The sequence below is a fragment of the Centropristis striata genome, chromosome 23 (genome assembly GCF_030273125.1).
Source record: "Centropristis striata isolate RG_2023a ecotype Rhode Island chromosome 23, C.striata_1.0, whole genome shotgun sequence".
Taxonomy (NCBI): domain Eukaryota; kingdom Metazoa; phylum Chordata; class Actinopteri; order Perciformes; family Serranidae; genus Centropristis; species Centropristis striata.
In genome coordinates, this window is record NC_081539.1 from 4,905,739 (window position 1) to 4,923,238 (window position 17,500).

General features: G+C 39.1%; 1 protein-coding gene across 1 annotated transcript in view; it reads left to right on the top strand.

Moving 5' to 3' along the window:
- LOC131962372 (sodium channel protein type 4 subunit alpha-like) overlaps positions 1 to 17,500 on the top strand; it is a 245,957-nt gene that overhangs the window by 142,699 nt on the left and 85,758 nt on the right. Inside the window, exons 15-16 of the mRNA XM_059327367.1 lie at positions 2,376 to 2,496; positions 7,196 to 7,434. Coding sequence (XP_059183350.1) covers positions 2,376 to 2,496; positions 7,196 to 7,434 — 360 coding nt within the window. The remainder of the gene's footprint in view (positions 1 to 2,375; positions 2,497 to 7,195; positions 7,435 to 17,500) is intronic.

A 17,500-nucleotide genomic window follows, 5' to 3' on the forward strand; every position in this document is an offset into this window, starting at 1 on the left:
CTTCCCCGTCTGACACGCAGACAGGATGTAGGTGTTGTCGTGGGCGGCGACCTTCAGGCCCGTGCGTCACGTCTCATTGGAGGAACATTTACCAGGAAGTGTTGTGTAATCACACCTGAGCAAATGAGGTTGAAGCGGGTGTGTGTGTGTGTGTGTGTGTGTGTGTGTGGGAGCCGACGGGTCCTAAACTCCCCCGGGTCGCTCGTCTTTACACGTTTGTTCTGTTCAAACTTTGTTTCAAATGCAGGGGAAACACTAAGAGTTCCCAAGGAACCGAGTCATGGCAACAATTTGGAGAAAAACGTATTTATATGATTTTTGTTGATATAAAAACACATTTTTAATGCATTTTGTATATATATTTTTTATTTTTAAACTTTTAGATTTCTTCTGGTTTATATTTCTTGTTGACTATTTCTTGTTTTGTTTGTTTTTCAATTTTTTTTGTATACTTTTGCTGCTGCGATTCTTGAAATTTCCCCATTGTGGGACTAATAAAGGAATATCTTATTGAATATTTTGCAGCCATGAAAATGAAATTTTTATTATTATTATTATTATTATTATTGTAATTATATTTTTTTAAAACTTAGTTTAAATATAACTGCAGATGACCAAAGTGCTGAACCACTTAACATGAACGGCACAATAATCAATCAATAAAACATTAAAACAACTACAAATATTTTATATATTTTTGATATTATACTAAAAATGTTATATCATATGCACAAACATAAAACAGAAACTAAATGAAGTAGATCATCAAAACTTTTTATTTTATTATTTATTTATATATTTATTATTTGATAAGGACTATTTAAATTGAATGTATTTTATTATTATTATTATTATTATTATTATTATTATTATTAATAGTAGTAGTAGTAGTAGTAGTAGTAGTAAAAAACAAAAAAACAACATTTGTAGTAAGAAAAAGTGCAATAATTCAAACTCATATCTGGGTTTAAGGATTTATTCCTGCAGCACTCTGTTGTTATCCAATATTTCTTATATTCATATGCTCTTCAGCGCAGGTGGAGCAGATATAACAGATATAACAGATATCTCTATTTCTGATGTCTTTCAAGAATAAAAGTCCATAAATCCACTCGGATATCAGAAAAAAACATGCATACTTCTTTAACTGCAGAACTTGCCTGACAATCTGCATGTTTATAGGTTTTTTTCACAGTAATTGTGTGCACTTCAATGCAAGAATGAACTGCTGTTAGTTAATTCAGTGACTTTTAATTGTGCAGATTGAAACTGAAATCACCTTTCTTCTCCATTCTGATGCTCACTTTGAACTACAACAGCTCACAGCTGTGATTGGTCGATCAGATCTGTGCATTAACCATCAGTTGAACAGGTGTACCTAATAAAGTGGCCGAGTGGTGAGTGTAAAGTCAGCTTTATAGAGGAGAGGAGATTTTTTTTTGCCAGTTCAAACCTCAAACAGCTCGTCTGACAGAGGAAAAATACCCAGCAGTCCTTTTTAGTGAGGCAGAGAGAGAGCTAAACACACACACACACACACACACACACACACACACACACACATACATACAAACACACATGCACACACACAAACACACATGCACACACTTACACATGCACACACACATACACACACACACACACACACACAAACACACATGCACATGCAAACACACATGCACACACTCATACACGTAAAACACACACACACACACACACGTGCACACACTTACACATGCACACACACAAACACACATGCACACACACACACACAAACACACATACACATGCAAACACACATGCACACACTCATACACGTAAAACACACACACACACACAAACACACATGCACACAGTCAAACACACACAAACACACTTGCACACGCTAATACACACACTCATACACATAAAACACACATGCACACATAAACACACATGCACACACACATACACACACATACACACGCAAACACTCATACAAACAAAAACACACGTGCACACATAAACACACAGACACACACACACAGCGGTGGCACACTGATTTCTCTGATTCATTGAACACCAGTCATCACCTGCTTATCTGTTGCCCTGGTGATAGAAGGTGCACACACACACACACACACGGAAATCACAGAGCCATTCGACCTGACATAAATCTGTGTGTGTGTGTGTGTGTGTGTGTGTGTGTGTGTAATAGATAAGTGGATGACAGCTCATGAATGAAGCTTGAATATGTGTGTGTGTGTGTGTGTGTGTGTGTGTGTGTGTGTGTGTGTGTGTGTGTTTCAGTGTGGATGTCCTCTGTGTTTTTAATATTGTGGATTAAAAGTGTTTATTTATATTCTAAAGACCTCCCCGTCCTCTGTGTGTCTCAGGTCCCCACGTCCACCACGGAGCTCAGCACCATGCTGTTACCTCGTCCTTCGTCCACGCAGGACTCGGAGCGGAGAGGGAGGGCGCTGAGCGCTGCCAGCTACCTCACTGACGCCATGGAAGGTGAGCAGAGCACAATATATCAGAAACAGACACTTCTGATTGGCTGGCACACTTCAAACATACAGTATCTGGACAGCCATCACGCTAAATCTGTAAATCTGGGCTGTCACCATCGCAACAACACTCATTCTGTGGGAAGAGAAAAAGAAATGCACCCCTTCTCTGAGCCACGATTCAATTAAAACTGAGCACACACACATGGAACACATATTTTTAGACACAATGTGACTGAGGATAGCATTACTACCAGTGTCTGTGGAGAATAAATGTCCAAAATCTGCTGAGAAATCACTGAAAAAAAATCACTGAAAAACTCCTTATAGCTGCAGAACTTAACTGAGAATCTTCACCTTTTTAAGTTTTCTTCAGTCTCAAAGTATCCCAGTGATAGTTGTCTGATCATCTATGGGTTCACTGCAAACAGGAGCTGCTAATAGTTCATTCGGCATAGTTTTAATTATGCATATTTCCAACATTTTAAGCAAATATAGGGTAACGAAAATAGGGTACAAGGTTACAACCAAGAATAGCTCATTCATATCTTAACACACGGACCTGAAAAACACATTGACATGATTCAAATGTGACTTACACTTCCAGAGGATTTCATAAATGTCCATAAATACTTTTTAGAATTCACAGAAAAAAAATTACACTCCTTATAGCTGCAGAATTTCCCTGAGAAACATCACATTTTTAAGTTTTCTTCAGTATCAGAGTAGCCCAGTGTTAGTTGTCTGTACATGCATGGGTTCACTGCAAACAGGAGCTGCTGATTGTCAATTCTGCATACTTTTAATGGTGCATATTGCAAAAAAATATCAACAGATATAGGGGGGGAAATGAAGCTCAACTGAGAGCTGGCTTTCTCGATGACTTTAATTAATTTTTTCATCATATTGCACCACTTCTAGATGTCATAACTCACTAAAATATTGAGACACAGACATGAAATACATGTTGAAAATCATCCCATGTTACTAACACTTCATTATTTCTGATATCCCTCCACACCAAACATGCATAACTCATGGGAATCATGGGAAAAACACTCACACATAGCTGCAGAACTTGCCTTAGAATCTTAACGTTTTTAAGTTTTCTTCAGTCTCAAAGTAACACAGTGATAGTTGTCTGTGCATGTATGGATTCAACGCAAAGAGGAGTTGTTAATAGTTAATGCAGCATACTTTTAATGGTGCATATTTACAAAAATGTAAACAAATATAAGCTACAAAAAACAGGACTCAATAGAGAATGGAAATATGTGACATTAGAACAGCACATCTGATGATATTCATTTGATAAGATACAAAATGTGCTCAGAAATCAAAGGAAAAAAAGTTTTTAAACTGCAGAACTTGCCTGAGAATCTCCAGGTTTTTAAGTTTTCCTCAGTATTAAGCTCATGCAGTGATAGTTGTCTGTGCATGCATGGGTTCACTGCAAACTGGAGCTGATAACAAATTATTCTGCATCATTTTTAAGGAGACAGTTTGTCTAAATGTAGAAAAAAAAAAGACTAAATAGCAGCAAAATGCAGTTCTTTGAGTCATTTCCATCAAAATTAATTCAACTCAAATCAATCAATCAAATAGCCTTTATTGTCATGATATAGTCAACTCAACAAAACTGGTGAATTGTGAGTGCCAGTGCTTAATTAGTTCTCAAAATGATATGAACAGAAAGCCATTCACATTTTATTTCTGTGTTTGTAACTGTGTGTTAGTGCAGGACTGTAACCTCGTCTGGCTTCTTACCTCAGTGTGTGTTTTTGTGTGTGTGTGTGTGTGTGTGTGTTTGTGTTTTACTTGTGTGTGCGGTTGTGTAATCATGTATTTCTCAGAATTTTGCTTCCAAGTGAGCCTGTTAACACTTTGAGTGAGTGTGTGTGTGTGTGTGTGTGTGTGTGTGTGGCGTGCGTGCGTGTGTGCTTGTGCGTGTGTGCATTTCCAGACTCTGGGTGTGTGTGATCGTGTGTCAATACAGGGTTGTGTAACCGTGTGTGTGTGTGTGTGTGTGGTTGTGTGTGTGTGTGTGTGTGTGTGTGTGTGTGTGTGTGTGTGTGTGTGTGTGTGTCGCTGCCCAAGCCAACCCCAGGGGGACACTGGCTTTGTTTGTGCAAGAGAGTCAGAAAGGGAGAGAGACATAGAGACAGAATAAAAGAAAGAGAGAGAGAGAGTTCTGATGGTTTCCCTCATTAACCAGGAGACCATTTCTGTGTGTGTGTGTGTGTGTGTGCGCGCATGCATGTGTTTGTGTGTGTTTGATGATATTCATGTATTCGTTTTTTGGGTTCATATCTGCCCAAATCTATATGAGTGTGTACATTTGTGTTTATATGTGTGTGTTTATATGTGTGTGTGCATGTGTGTTTTCATGTTTATGAGTGTGTGTATGAGTGTGTGGATATGTGTTTGTGTGTGTATGAGTGTGTGTGTTTGACGATATTCATGTCTTAGATTTTTTGGGTTCATATCTGCCCAAATCTATATAAGTGTATGCATGTGTGTGTGTGTGTGCATGTGTTTGTGTGTGTATGCGTGTGTGCATGTGTCTTTGTGTGTATGTGTGTTTGCATGTATGTATGTGTGTGTGTGTGTGTGTGTGTGTATGCGTGTGTGCATGTGTCTTTGTGTGTATGTGTGTTTGCATGTATGTGTGTGAATGTGTGTGTGTGTGTGCGTGTGTGTGTGTATGCATGTGTGCATGTGTCTTTGTGTGTATGTGTGTTTGCATGTATGTGTGTGCATGTGTATGTGTGTGTATGTGTGTTTGTGTGTGTGTATGCATGTGTGCAAGTGTCTTTGTGTTTATGTGTGTTTGCATGTAAGTGTGTGAATGTGTGTGCGTGTGTGTGTGTGTGTGTGTGTGTGTGTGTGAATGTGTGTGTGTGTGTGTGTGTGTGTGTGGTAGGTCTGCTGAGTCACTGTCTCTCCCCTCGGCAGTCGCTGCTCTTACAGAACAGATCATCATAGAGGAAAACACAAACCTCCGTCGTCTGCACCTCCTTCTCTCTCTCCTCTCCTTCTCTCCTCTCCTTCTCTCTCTCCTCTCCTTCTCTCTCTCCTCTCCTTCGCTCCTTTCATCCTTCATTACTCCCTTTATTTTCTGTCTTATTTACTGTACATCTGACAGCTTTATTGAATATAGAGAGTGTTCTTGGCTGCGGCCCAGTGAACCCGCGTCATCTCTCACCTTGTTTTTCAGGGGTCATGTTGGTGTTTTTCATATTTCATCATGAAGCTGATAGAATGTGCTTTAATAAGCTGCTTTCATATGTAATGTTGTTGCCAGAAGTTTGGCTTCAGGTCAAACAACTTGGACTGAAGTCACAAATATAATGACACAATCAATAAAAGTGCTGCGACTCAATTTTCACTGTAACACCACTGACTCGAAAACTTGGACTTGACATACAGTAAATCTGCGAAGAACACCAGAAATAATGATGGAGATCATTTTATACATTACAAACTCTGTCAAAATCTATTCTTATATTTACAATAAACCAAATACTTAAATAAATAAATCTGACAGCAGCCAATCATGTTGCAGGAACCGGAGTAAAAAAGATGTGATTGATTTAAACATTAGAACGTACTAATTCATTACATATGCAATTAATTTAGCATGTATGCAACTACGTGACTACGTATGCAACTACATATTCAACTAATTAAGTATGTATGTAACTATGTTAGTACTTATGCAACTAATTTATTATGGATGCATCTACATTATTATTTTATGCAACTAATCTATTACATATGCGATTACATTAGTATGTATGCCATTAATTTATTACGTATACAACTAATTAATATCTATGCAATTAATTTAGCAAGTATGCAACTACGTGAGTACATATGCAACTACATATGCAACTAATTAAGTACGTATGCAACTAATTTATTATATATGCAACTATGTTAATATGTATTCAATTACATTAGTATGTATGCAACTAATTTAGTATGTATGCAACTAATGTATTACATATGCAACTATATAAGTATGTATGCAGCTAATTAAAGATGTATGCAACTAATTAAGTACATATGCAACTACATAAGTATGTATGCAACTAATTTTATACGGATGCAACTACGTTAGTGTGTATGCAAATTCTTTAGTACGTATGCAACTACGTTAGTACTTATGCAACTAATTAAGTATGCAAATAATTTATAAAGTATGCAACTACATTAGTTTGAACACAACTAATTTATGACATATGCAACTACAATATTACATATGCATATCCATTATTATGTATGCAACTAATTTAGTATGTATGCAATTACATCAGTATGTATATAACTAATTTATTATGTATGTAGCTACGTTAGTACATAAGCAACTTATTTGGTACATATGCAACTACATTAGTATGTATGCAACTAACTTATTGCATCTGTATTTTCTGTTGTTAAGCTTTGTGTGTTAGACGTGTGGCTTATTTGTCAAAAATAAAGACTAAAGAGCAGCCTTTTTGATGAAAACTCACACGATCCCTGTCATGTTGTTTTCTGGGTGTCCTTTCTGATAAAATACCTGCATTTGAACACAACTTTTGCAGTAATTCCTCCTTTAATCACGAGTTAAAGATCCAAACGTCTGGCCTTCCTTAAGGGTCTGTTGTTCATGTAAACCATGTGGATTCACTGACTCTCTGTTGTTCTCCGTGCTGCTGCAGAGCTGGAGGAGGCCCATAAGAAGTGCCACCCGTGCTGGTACGTGTTCGCCCACCACTACCTGGTGTGGGAGTGCACCCCCCGCTGGCTGTGGCTGAAGCAGCTGGTGAAGATCATGGTGATGGACCCGTTCCTGGACCTGGCCATCACCGTCTGCATCGTCCTCAACACGCTCTTCATGGCCATGGAGCATTACCCCATGACCGACGAGTTCAACGGCATGCTGACCATCGGAAACCTGGTAGGAGCATTTACACCAGGGAGGAGGGAGGGAGGGAGGGAGGGAGGGAGGGATGGATGGATGGATGGAGGGATAGAAGAATGAATGCTTGGATAAAAGCATGGATGGATGGAGAGATTCATTCATTGGTGTATGGATCATTTAAAGGATGGATGGATGGATGGATGGATGGATAGATGGATGGAGTGGCGGAGGGAGGGACGGATGGATGGATGGATGGATGGATGGACGGATGGATGGATGGATGGATGGAGTGACGGACGGATGGATGGACCGATGGATGGATGGATGGATGGATGGATGGATGGATGGAGTGACGGACGGATGGATGGACCGATGGATGGATGGATGGATGGATGGATGGAAGTAATGGAAGTAATGGAGTAATGTAGGATGGATGGATGGATGGATGGAAGAAAGGAAGTAAGGAATGAAGGAACGAAGGGAGGAATGTAGGATGGATGAATGATGGATGGATGGATGGATGGATGTAGGATGGATGGAAGAAAGAAAGGATGGAAGGAAGGAATGAAGGAATGTAGGATGGATTGTTGGATTCATTCATTGGTGTATAGATCATTTAAAGGATTGATGGAGGGACGGAGGGAAGGATGGATGGATGGATGGATGGATGGAGGGATGGAGGGATGATGGAAGAAAGGAAGTAAGGAATGAAGGAACGAAGGGAGGAATGTAGGAATGTAGGATGGATGGATGGATAGATGGATGGATGTAGGATGGATGGAAGAAAGGAAGGAAGGAAGGAATGTAGGATGGATTGATGGATTCATTCATTGGTGTATAGATCATTTTAAGGATGGATGGAGGGATGGAGGGAAGGATGGATGAGGGATGGAGGGATGGAGGGATGATGGATGGATGGATGGATGGAAGTAATGGAGTAATGTAGGATGGATGGATGGATGGATGGAGGGATGATGGAAGAAAGGAAGTAAGGAACGAAGGAAGGAACGAAGGGAGGAATGTAGGATGGATGGACGGATGGATGGATAATGGATGGATGGATGGATGGATGGAAGAAAGGATGGAATTGTCATGTTTTGTGTCTCTCTGTTGTCATTTTGTGTTTTTCTGGCCTCTTCCCAATGAGAGGAGGGTTTCTTTGTTTGTCCCAGAACGTGTTTTGTATCACATGACATGTAAATAATCTATGACATGTGTATCTGAAGCATGTACTGACTCTGGAATCAGCTAAAATGGAGTAAAAGTGTTGCAGAGGGCAGTGAATGCATCGTCTGCAGACTCTGGACCAATAGTTGTCAGTTAACATTAATTTTCCAATCAGACCCTCACCGGTCCCCCGTCTCCTGCAGAAACAGGTCAGAGATCTGCCTTTATCTCTGGATCTCTTTGGGATTTGAGCTTTTGAGAGACTTGGATTTGGTCTTCTGATGAACCTTACTGGTGCAATAAATAAACTCTAGGCGAGTTCAGGAGGCAGTGAGACGTTGTTTTCTATCTTTTTAGGTCGTTTTGTGTCTTTTTTTAGCTAATTTTTGTGTCTTTTTATCGTCGTTTTGTGCTTTTTGGTAATTTTGTGTCATTTTTTGGTAGTTTTGTGTCTTTCTCAGATTATTTGTTTCTTTCTCAGATTATTTGTGTCTTTTTTAGGTAATTTTGTGTATTTTATGAGGTCATTTTGGGACTTTTTGATCGATTTGTGTCTTTTAATGGTAATTTTGTGCGTTTTTTGGTTGTTTTGCGTGTTTTTCCAGGTCGTTTTGTGGCTCTTTTTGGTCATTTTGTGCATTTTTTGGTTGTTTTGTGTATTTTTTAGGTAATTTTGTGTCTTTTTTTTTATGTTGTTTTGTGTCTTTTTTAGATTGTTTGTGTCTTTTTATGGGTAATTTTGTGCTTTTTAGTCGTTTTGTCTCATTTTTTGGTAGTTTTGTGTATTTTTTGTTTTGTGTCTTTCTTAGGTTATTTGTGTCTTTTATGGTCATTTTGTGTCTTTTTTTGATCATTTTGTGACTTTTTGATCGTTTTGTTTTTTTATGGTCGTTTATGCATTTTCTGATTGTTTCGTGTCTTTTAATGGTCGTTTTGTGCTTTTTTTTGGTAGTTTTGTGTGTTTTTTTGGTTGTTTTGTGGCTCATTTTGGTCATTTCATGCATTGTTTGGTTGTTTTGTGTATTCTTTAGGTCGTTTTGTGCCTTTTTTAGGTCGTTTTCTGGCTCTTTGAGGTCGTTTTTGTGCATGTTTTGGCGGTTTTGTGTCGCTTTAGTTCGTTTTCTGGCTCTTTAGGGTCGTTTTGTGCCTTTTTTAGGTCGTTTTCTGGCTCTTTAGGGTCGCTTTGTGCATGTTTTGGTTGTTTTGTGAGTTCAGGAGGCGGTGAGACTCTGTGACGCAGAACGAGGCTGCTTGGGAAACGACCCTCGGACCTTTGAAACGGCCTCCAGCCCTTTGGTACAATTCACAAACCTGGGAACTGTGAGAGGGAGAAACAGACACTGATTCCTGTGCTCTCCTGGAGTAAAAACAGAGAGTGTGTGTGTAGTTTTTGTCAGTATTGGAGCTGACAGAAACGGGTCGGAGGCTTTAAACCAGCGTGACTAACTCCAGTGTTTGACCCTGCAGGTGTGCTGACGATCTGACAGGAGCTGATAGGTTGATGCAATATGGTAATTGGTTCACCTGAGGTGTGAAGAGCTGGCGGCACAAATCACCATGTTGATCACACCTGCACACACACACACACACACACACACAGACACACACACACACACACACCTGTACCTGTCCGTGGTGTCAGGTTTCCTCAGCTCAGGCTGCCGGCAGCTGTTTGGGGCAGAGAATGGTAATAAAGTTTATAAGTAGAAACGTCGGCTGTGGGTCGGCCTGCAGCGCTGGTGTTCAATCTCTGGCTCTGGGCCCCGAGGCAGGCCACCCCAAGAGCAGATACGGGCTTTTATTAACCCACCGTGTCCCAGTTTTCAGTTACAGTGTAGAAGTGTCTTCAGGGAGAACGTTAAGAGCAGATGTTTAAACGGCCTGCTGTGAAAATTGGGCTTTGTGTGTTTCAGCAAGTCGTTTCTTAAGGCGTTTTTTCTGTAGTTTTGTGTCTTTTTCTGAATTGTTTTGTGTCTTTTGTTAGTTATTTTGTGAATATTCTGGTTGTTGTTTCTTTGTAGTCAATGTTGGTCATTTCTTTAGTCAGTCCATGTCTTTTTCTCATCATGTGTCTCTGTAATATTTGTTTGAGCTTTTTCTTTTTGGTCGTTTAGTGTCTTTTTAGGTTGTTTTGTGTCCTTTTTGAATAATTTTGTGGCATTTTTTGTTTATTTTGGGCCTTTTGTAGTCATTTTGTGTCTTGTTAAGATCATTTTGTGTATTTTTTAGATAATTTTGTGTCTTTTTTTAGTCACGTGTCTTCTTTGCATCATTTTGTTTCCTCATTTTGTGGCTCTTTAGGGTCATTTTATGTATTTTTTGGTCGCTTTGTGTCTTTTTACTTAGTTTCGTGTCTCTGTAGGGTAATTTTGTGCATTATTTAGTTGTTTTGTCACTCTTAAGGGTCATTACATGTCTTTTTTAGATTGTTTGGTGGCTTGATAGGATTGATTTATGCATTTTTTGTGGCTCTTTTTTGTTCGTTTTGTGTCTCTTTAGGTTCATTATGTGCATTTTTTTGTTATGTTGTGAATTTTTTTGGTCGTTTTGTGTCTCTTTAGTTAGTTTTTGTGACATTTTTTGTGAGAAACATTGTGAGATAGTACAGAACTTCTGCCACGGTTCAAAATGTTGTTTTGCGTATTTTTTTTAGGTCGTTTTATGGCTCATTAGGGTCATTTTGTTCATTTTTTTTGCCATTTTGTGTCTCTTTAGTTCATTTTGTGTCTCTTTAGGGTCATTTTGTGCATTTTTTTGGGTCATTTTGTGTATCTTCTGTCGTTTTTGTGACCTTTTCTCGTGACAAACATTGTGAGATAGTAGAAAGGAGGATGCTGTTCCACTTCTATATGTTGAACCTGTCCGACTGTCCTGACGGAGCATCATTGGGTCAACAATGCCAGCTGTTATATAACATCCACCTCCTCCGCACTCACTTCTGCAGCGTCAACAGTCCAAACTTCGGTGCTGGTGTCAGATAACGGCCGAGCCACGTCAAAGGGATCCGATGGCAGTCTGGAGTCTCTAAGTTCTTTATAGGATAATTCCTCTAATCCTCACAGATGTTTACATAGCATTTAGCTGGCCTTTCTGACGGACAGGAGAGAGTGTGTGCTTGTGTGTGTGTGTGTGTTATATAAGGTGGTGTGTGTGTGTGTGTGTGTGGAGGATCATGTCAGGACATTACTGTGCTGACAGAATCGATGTGGACTAATGCTTGTGCGGCGTGTTGTTGTTGCTCGTGTCTCTGCAGCTTTGCTCTGCGGCTTCATGTGTCAATATTTCCATGTGTGTAAAGATCTAAAGGATACGTGCATTTAGTGCAGCTTTCATGCATCGAGCCGCGCTGTGCATTAAGCACGACCTCTAATAACACAACCTCTAATGGCTCCAACAGTCCAAACACTGCAGCCGTGCACAATATATATGTCACGCACTGTAAAAAAAAGAATTTTCCATGAATTTACTGTGTTATTTTTGGAGGGTTTTTTATGCAAATTACTTAGAAAATTACTTTTATTTCAAATATTAACAATAAAATCAAAAATGAAATCTGTAAATAATAACATAATTGCATAATATATATATATATATAATATATATAATAACATTATATGTGTGTGTGTGTGTGTGTGTGTGTGTGTGCGTGTGTGTGTGTGTGTGTGTGTGTCATGCACTCTAGAAAAAATAATTTTCCACAAATTTACTGTGTTCTTTTTGGAGGGTTTTTTGTGCAAATGACTTTGAGAAAATTACTTTTATTTCAAATATTAACAATAAAATCAAAAATGAAATCTTTAGAGAAAAGATATATATTTACTGGAAATTACAAAAGATATGTAAAATATATATATTTTATATATAAAGTAAAGAAAAAAAGTATTCTACAGACATATATTTTTTAAAATACAGATATTTACTGTATATTATCTGTATTTTACTGTTATTCACTGTTCTTTAACAGTAAGTTTTTAGTTTTATTTATTTTTAATAGACAGTGGTGCAAAATCCGCTGGCAACTTCAAATAAGAAACACTTTTTTAGGTCATTTTATGTATTTTTTAGGTCCTTTTCTGTCTATTTAGGGTCATTTCATGTCACTTATAGGTAATTTTGTTTCTCTTTATGCTCATTTTGTGTCTTTTTCTGTTTGCTTTGTGTCTTTTCTTGATTGTTTTGTCATTTTTTTACGGTTTGTCAAACTGAGAAGTTTCTCTTATGTTAAGAACCTTAAAATACAAACTCCAGATTGCCTTTTCTCCGTATTGTTGATAAGTACGTGGCGGTGATCCGGCCCGGTGTGCGTCAGCAGGTTTGACACCGTCAGCATCTCTTCAGGGGAAATCTTCCCTCAGAGCTTTCAGGCTGATAAAACTGTCTCACAGGAGGCGTATCAGGAGTTTCTCACAGTTTCCTCTCAGGATGAGGTCAGCAGGTCTGAAAAACACTCCTCAGTCCAGACAAAGTCCTCCTGTAGACCACTCAGACCAGTTTACCATCCACAGACCAGTTTACCATCCTCAGACCAGTTTACCATCCTCAGACCAGTTTACCATCCACAGACCAGTTTACCATCCACAGACACGTTTACCATCCACAGACCAGTTTATCATCCTCAGACCAGTTTACCATCCACAGACCAGTTTACCATCCACAGACCAGTTTACCATCCTCAGACCAGTTTACCATCCTCAGACCAGTTTATCATCCTCAGACCAGTTTACCATCCACAGACAAGTTTACCATCCACAGACCAGTTTACCATCCTCAGACCAGTTTACCATCCTCAGACCAGTTTATCATCCTCAGACCAGTTTACCATCCTCAGACCAGTTTACCATCCACAGACCAGTTTATCATCCACAGACCAGTTTACTATCCTCAGACCAGTTTACCGTCCTCAGACCAGTTTACCGTCCTCAGACCAGTTTACCGTCCACAGACCAGTTTACCGTCCACAGACCAGTTTACCATCCTCAGACCAGTTTACTATCCTCAGACCAGTTTACCGTCCTCAGACCAGTTTACCATGCTCAGACCAGTTTACCATCCACAGACCAGTTTACCATCCTCAGACCAGTTTACCATCCTCAGACCAGTTTACCATCCACAGACCAGTTTACCATCCTCAGACCAGTTTACCATCCATAGACCAGTTTACCATCCACAGACCAGTTTACCATCCACAGACCAGTTTACCATCCACAGACCAGTTTACCATCCTCAGACCAGTTTACCATCCTCAGACCAGTTTACCATCCTCAGACCAGTTTACCATCCACAGACCAGTTTACCATCCTCAGACCAGTTTACCATCCTCAGACCAGTTTACTATCCTCAGACCAGTTTACCATCCTCAGACCAGTTTACCATCCTCAGACCAGTTTACCATCCACAGACCAGTTTACCATCCACAGACCAGTTTACCATCCTCAGACCAGTTTACTATCCTCAGACCAGTTTACCGTCCTCAGACCAGTTTACCATCCACAGACCAGTTTACCATCCACAGACCAGTTTACCATCCTCAGACCAGTTTACCATCCTCAGACCAGTTTACCATCCTCAGACCAGTTTACCATCCTCAGACCAGTTTACCATCCACAGACCAGTTTACCATCCTCAGACCAGTTTACCATCCTCAGACCAGTTTACTATCCTCAGACCAGTTTACCATCCTCAGACCAGTTTACCATCCTCAGACCAGTTTACCATCCACAGACCAGTTTACCATCCACAGACCAGTTTACCATCCTCAGACCAGTTTACTATCCTCAGACCAGTTTACCGTCCTCAGACCAGTTTACCGTCCACAGACCAGTTTACCGTCCACAGACCAGTTTACCATCCTCAGACCAGTTTACTATCCTCAGACCAGTTTACCGTCCTCAGACCAGTTTACCATGCTCAGACCAGTTTACCATCCACAGACCAGTTTACCATCCTCAGACCAGTTTACCATCCTCAGACCAGTTTACCATCCACAGACCAGTTTACCATCCTCAGACCAGTTTACCATCCATAGACCAGTTTACCATCCACAGACCAGTTTACCATCCACAGACCAGTTTACCATCCACAGACCAGTTTACCATCCTCAGACCAGTTTACCATCCTCAGACCAGTTTACCATCCTCAGACCAGTTTACCATCCACAGACCAGTTTACCATCCTCAGACCAGTTTACCATCCTCAGACCAGTTTACTATCCTCAGACCAGTTTACCATCCTCAGACCAGTTTACCATCCTCAGACCAGTTTACCATCCACAGACCAGTTTACCATCCACAGACCAGTTTACCATCCTCAGACCAGTTTACTATCCTCAGACCAGTTTACCGTCCTCAGACCAGTTTACCATCCACAGACCAGTTTACCATCCTCAGACCAGTTTACCATCCTCAGACCAGTTTACCATCCACAGACCAGTTTACCGTCCTCAGACCAGTTTACCATCCTCAGACTAGTTTACCATCCTCAGACCAGTTTACCATCCTCAGACCAGTTTACCATCCACAGACCAGTTTACCATCCTCAGACCAGTTTACCATCCTCAGACCAGTTTACCATCCTCAGACCAGTTTACCATCCTCAGACCAGTTTACCATCCTCAGACCAGTTTACCATCAGGACAAACAGTCTGATGAGTCCAGCCAGAAAGTGTCGACTCAGCGTTTCAACCAGACAAAGCTTCTCAAGCTTGTTTTTTTAGGTCTTTTTGTGTCTTTTTATGGTGGTTTTGTGCCTTTTTTTGGTAATTTTGTGTCACTTTATGATCATTTTGTGTTTTTTTGGTTGTTTTGTTGCTTTATGGTCATTTTTAATCTCTTTATGATCATTTTGTGTGTTTCGCTTTATGGTAGTTTTGTGTCTCTTTTGGTCTTTTTGTGTTTCTTTATGGTCATTTTGTCTATTTTGGGGGTTGTTTTATGACTTTTTTAGTAATTTCGTGTCACTTGGTCTTTTTACGTTTTTTTAGTTCGTTTTGTGTCTTTTTTGTGTCGTCTTTTGTGTCTTCTTTTGGTAATTTTGTCACTTTATGGTCACTTTGTGTATATTTGGGGTCGTTTTATGACTTTTTTGTAATTTCGTGTCACTTTATGGCCATTTTAAGTCTCTTTAGTTCGTTTTGTGTCTCTTTATGATCTTTTTGTGTCTGTTTTGTCACTTTATGTCTTTTTTGGTCGCTTTTTGTCTCTTTAATTTCATGTAATGTATAATTTCCTTTTCCTACATGGCCATTTTAAGTCTCTTTAGTTCGTTTTGTGTCTCTTTATGATCATTTTGTTTGTTTGTTTGGTCGCTTTGTGACATTTTTTTGGTGGTTTTGTGCATTTTTCGGTCGTTTTGTGTCTCTTTTAGTCTCTTTATTTCGCCACAAAAACCTGAATAAGTTGGCACCTGTTTGTCCTCTACAGTAAAAATCACAATATAAAATGTGTATTTAACACAAACACAAGAGGACAGCCAGTAGGCTCAGGACCCGTCCTTAAAGCCGTGATGTCTTCAGTCTGGTCCTGAGCTCTCAGCTGATTGGTTTGTTGACATGGCAACAGATTCAGTGTAGACAGATCGTCCCCACTGCCCCTGACTCCGAGTCCTCCGAGGACTTCAGGACCTTGTGCCTTTGTTCTTTCATGAATGACTTGAGAAGTTGTGATAAGAAATATTTGCTGCCTCCCAGTCTCGTTAGTGTGTGAATGAAAAATGAGCCTTAAAGTCTAAAAGCTGTGATGAAGTTTGTGTTCAGAGAAAGAGACAGAGAGGACAAACTGTGTGTGTGTGTGTGTGTGTGTGTGTGTGTGTGTGTGTGTGATGAAGATGCCCCCTGTGTGATCTGGCACAATGCACAGCGTGAGGTTGTTGCTGGGTGTTTCCACACACACACACACACACCTCTGCTGTAACTGTTATCTAATTTGGTCAGCACACTGCTGTCCTTGCTGGAAAGAATAAACTCTGTTCACTTACTGTGCAGTTTTTTTTCGGGGTTACCTGTCTGAAAAACCGCCACGAACAAGAAAAACTGGCAGTATATATAAGTATATATTTATATTAAAAAATTAGACAAATATTTTACACTGAACGCAGGTCAATAAAATCAAAATAGAAGAATTTTTTTTTTTTTTAACTTTAAAACGTTATCACAATAAATGGATTTTAAAAGCTATAAAAAAATATATAAATTGAAAAAATATATTATCAAAAGTATGATAAATATAAAAAATATCTTTAAAAAATATTTTTTAAAATATCTTTAAAAGCTTTTCAAAAATAATAAGAAATATATAAATGAAAATTACCCCAAAAATATAATCAAAATAATAATAAATATAAATTATGTCTCTTAAAATAATAACAATAAATAGATTTAAAAGCTATATAAAAAAAATAAAAAATTCAAAAAAATAGTCAAAATAATAATAATAATAATAATAATAATAATAAATATATTTGAGAATAGGTGAAAAGATAAATATTTAAAAACCATAAAGTCAGCAAATAAAATAATGTCTGTAAACCATTTTTAATTCAATGTGTGGCTGAATGATGCAGCTTTAAATAAAAAATTAGGATGCTTGAAAAACTTCTCTGACCAGGAAGTGTGTGTGTGTGTGTGTGTGTGTGTGTGTGCGTAATCACGTGTCTCTTACACACAAACACACACACACACACAGAGAGTCCGTGTCATCCGCTCTCTGCTGATGTTTCTGTTATTAGTGAGTGCTGATGTCGAGCTGTTTGTGAGCCAGAACACACACACACACACACACACACACACACACACACACACACACACTTGCTGGTCAGAGTAGTTTTTCATCCCTCCGTCAGTGAATCAGAGACTTTGCTCCTGCAGAAATACACACACATGGGTTTTTTTTTACTTTATTATGACAGTAATTGTTTTTAACTTTTGCTGCCAGACTTTTTA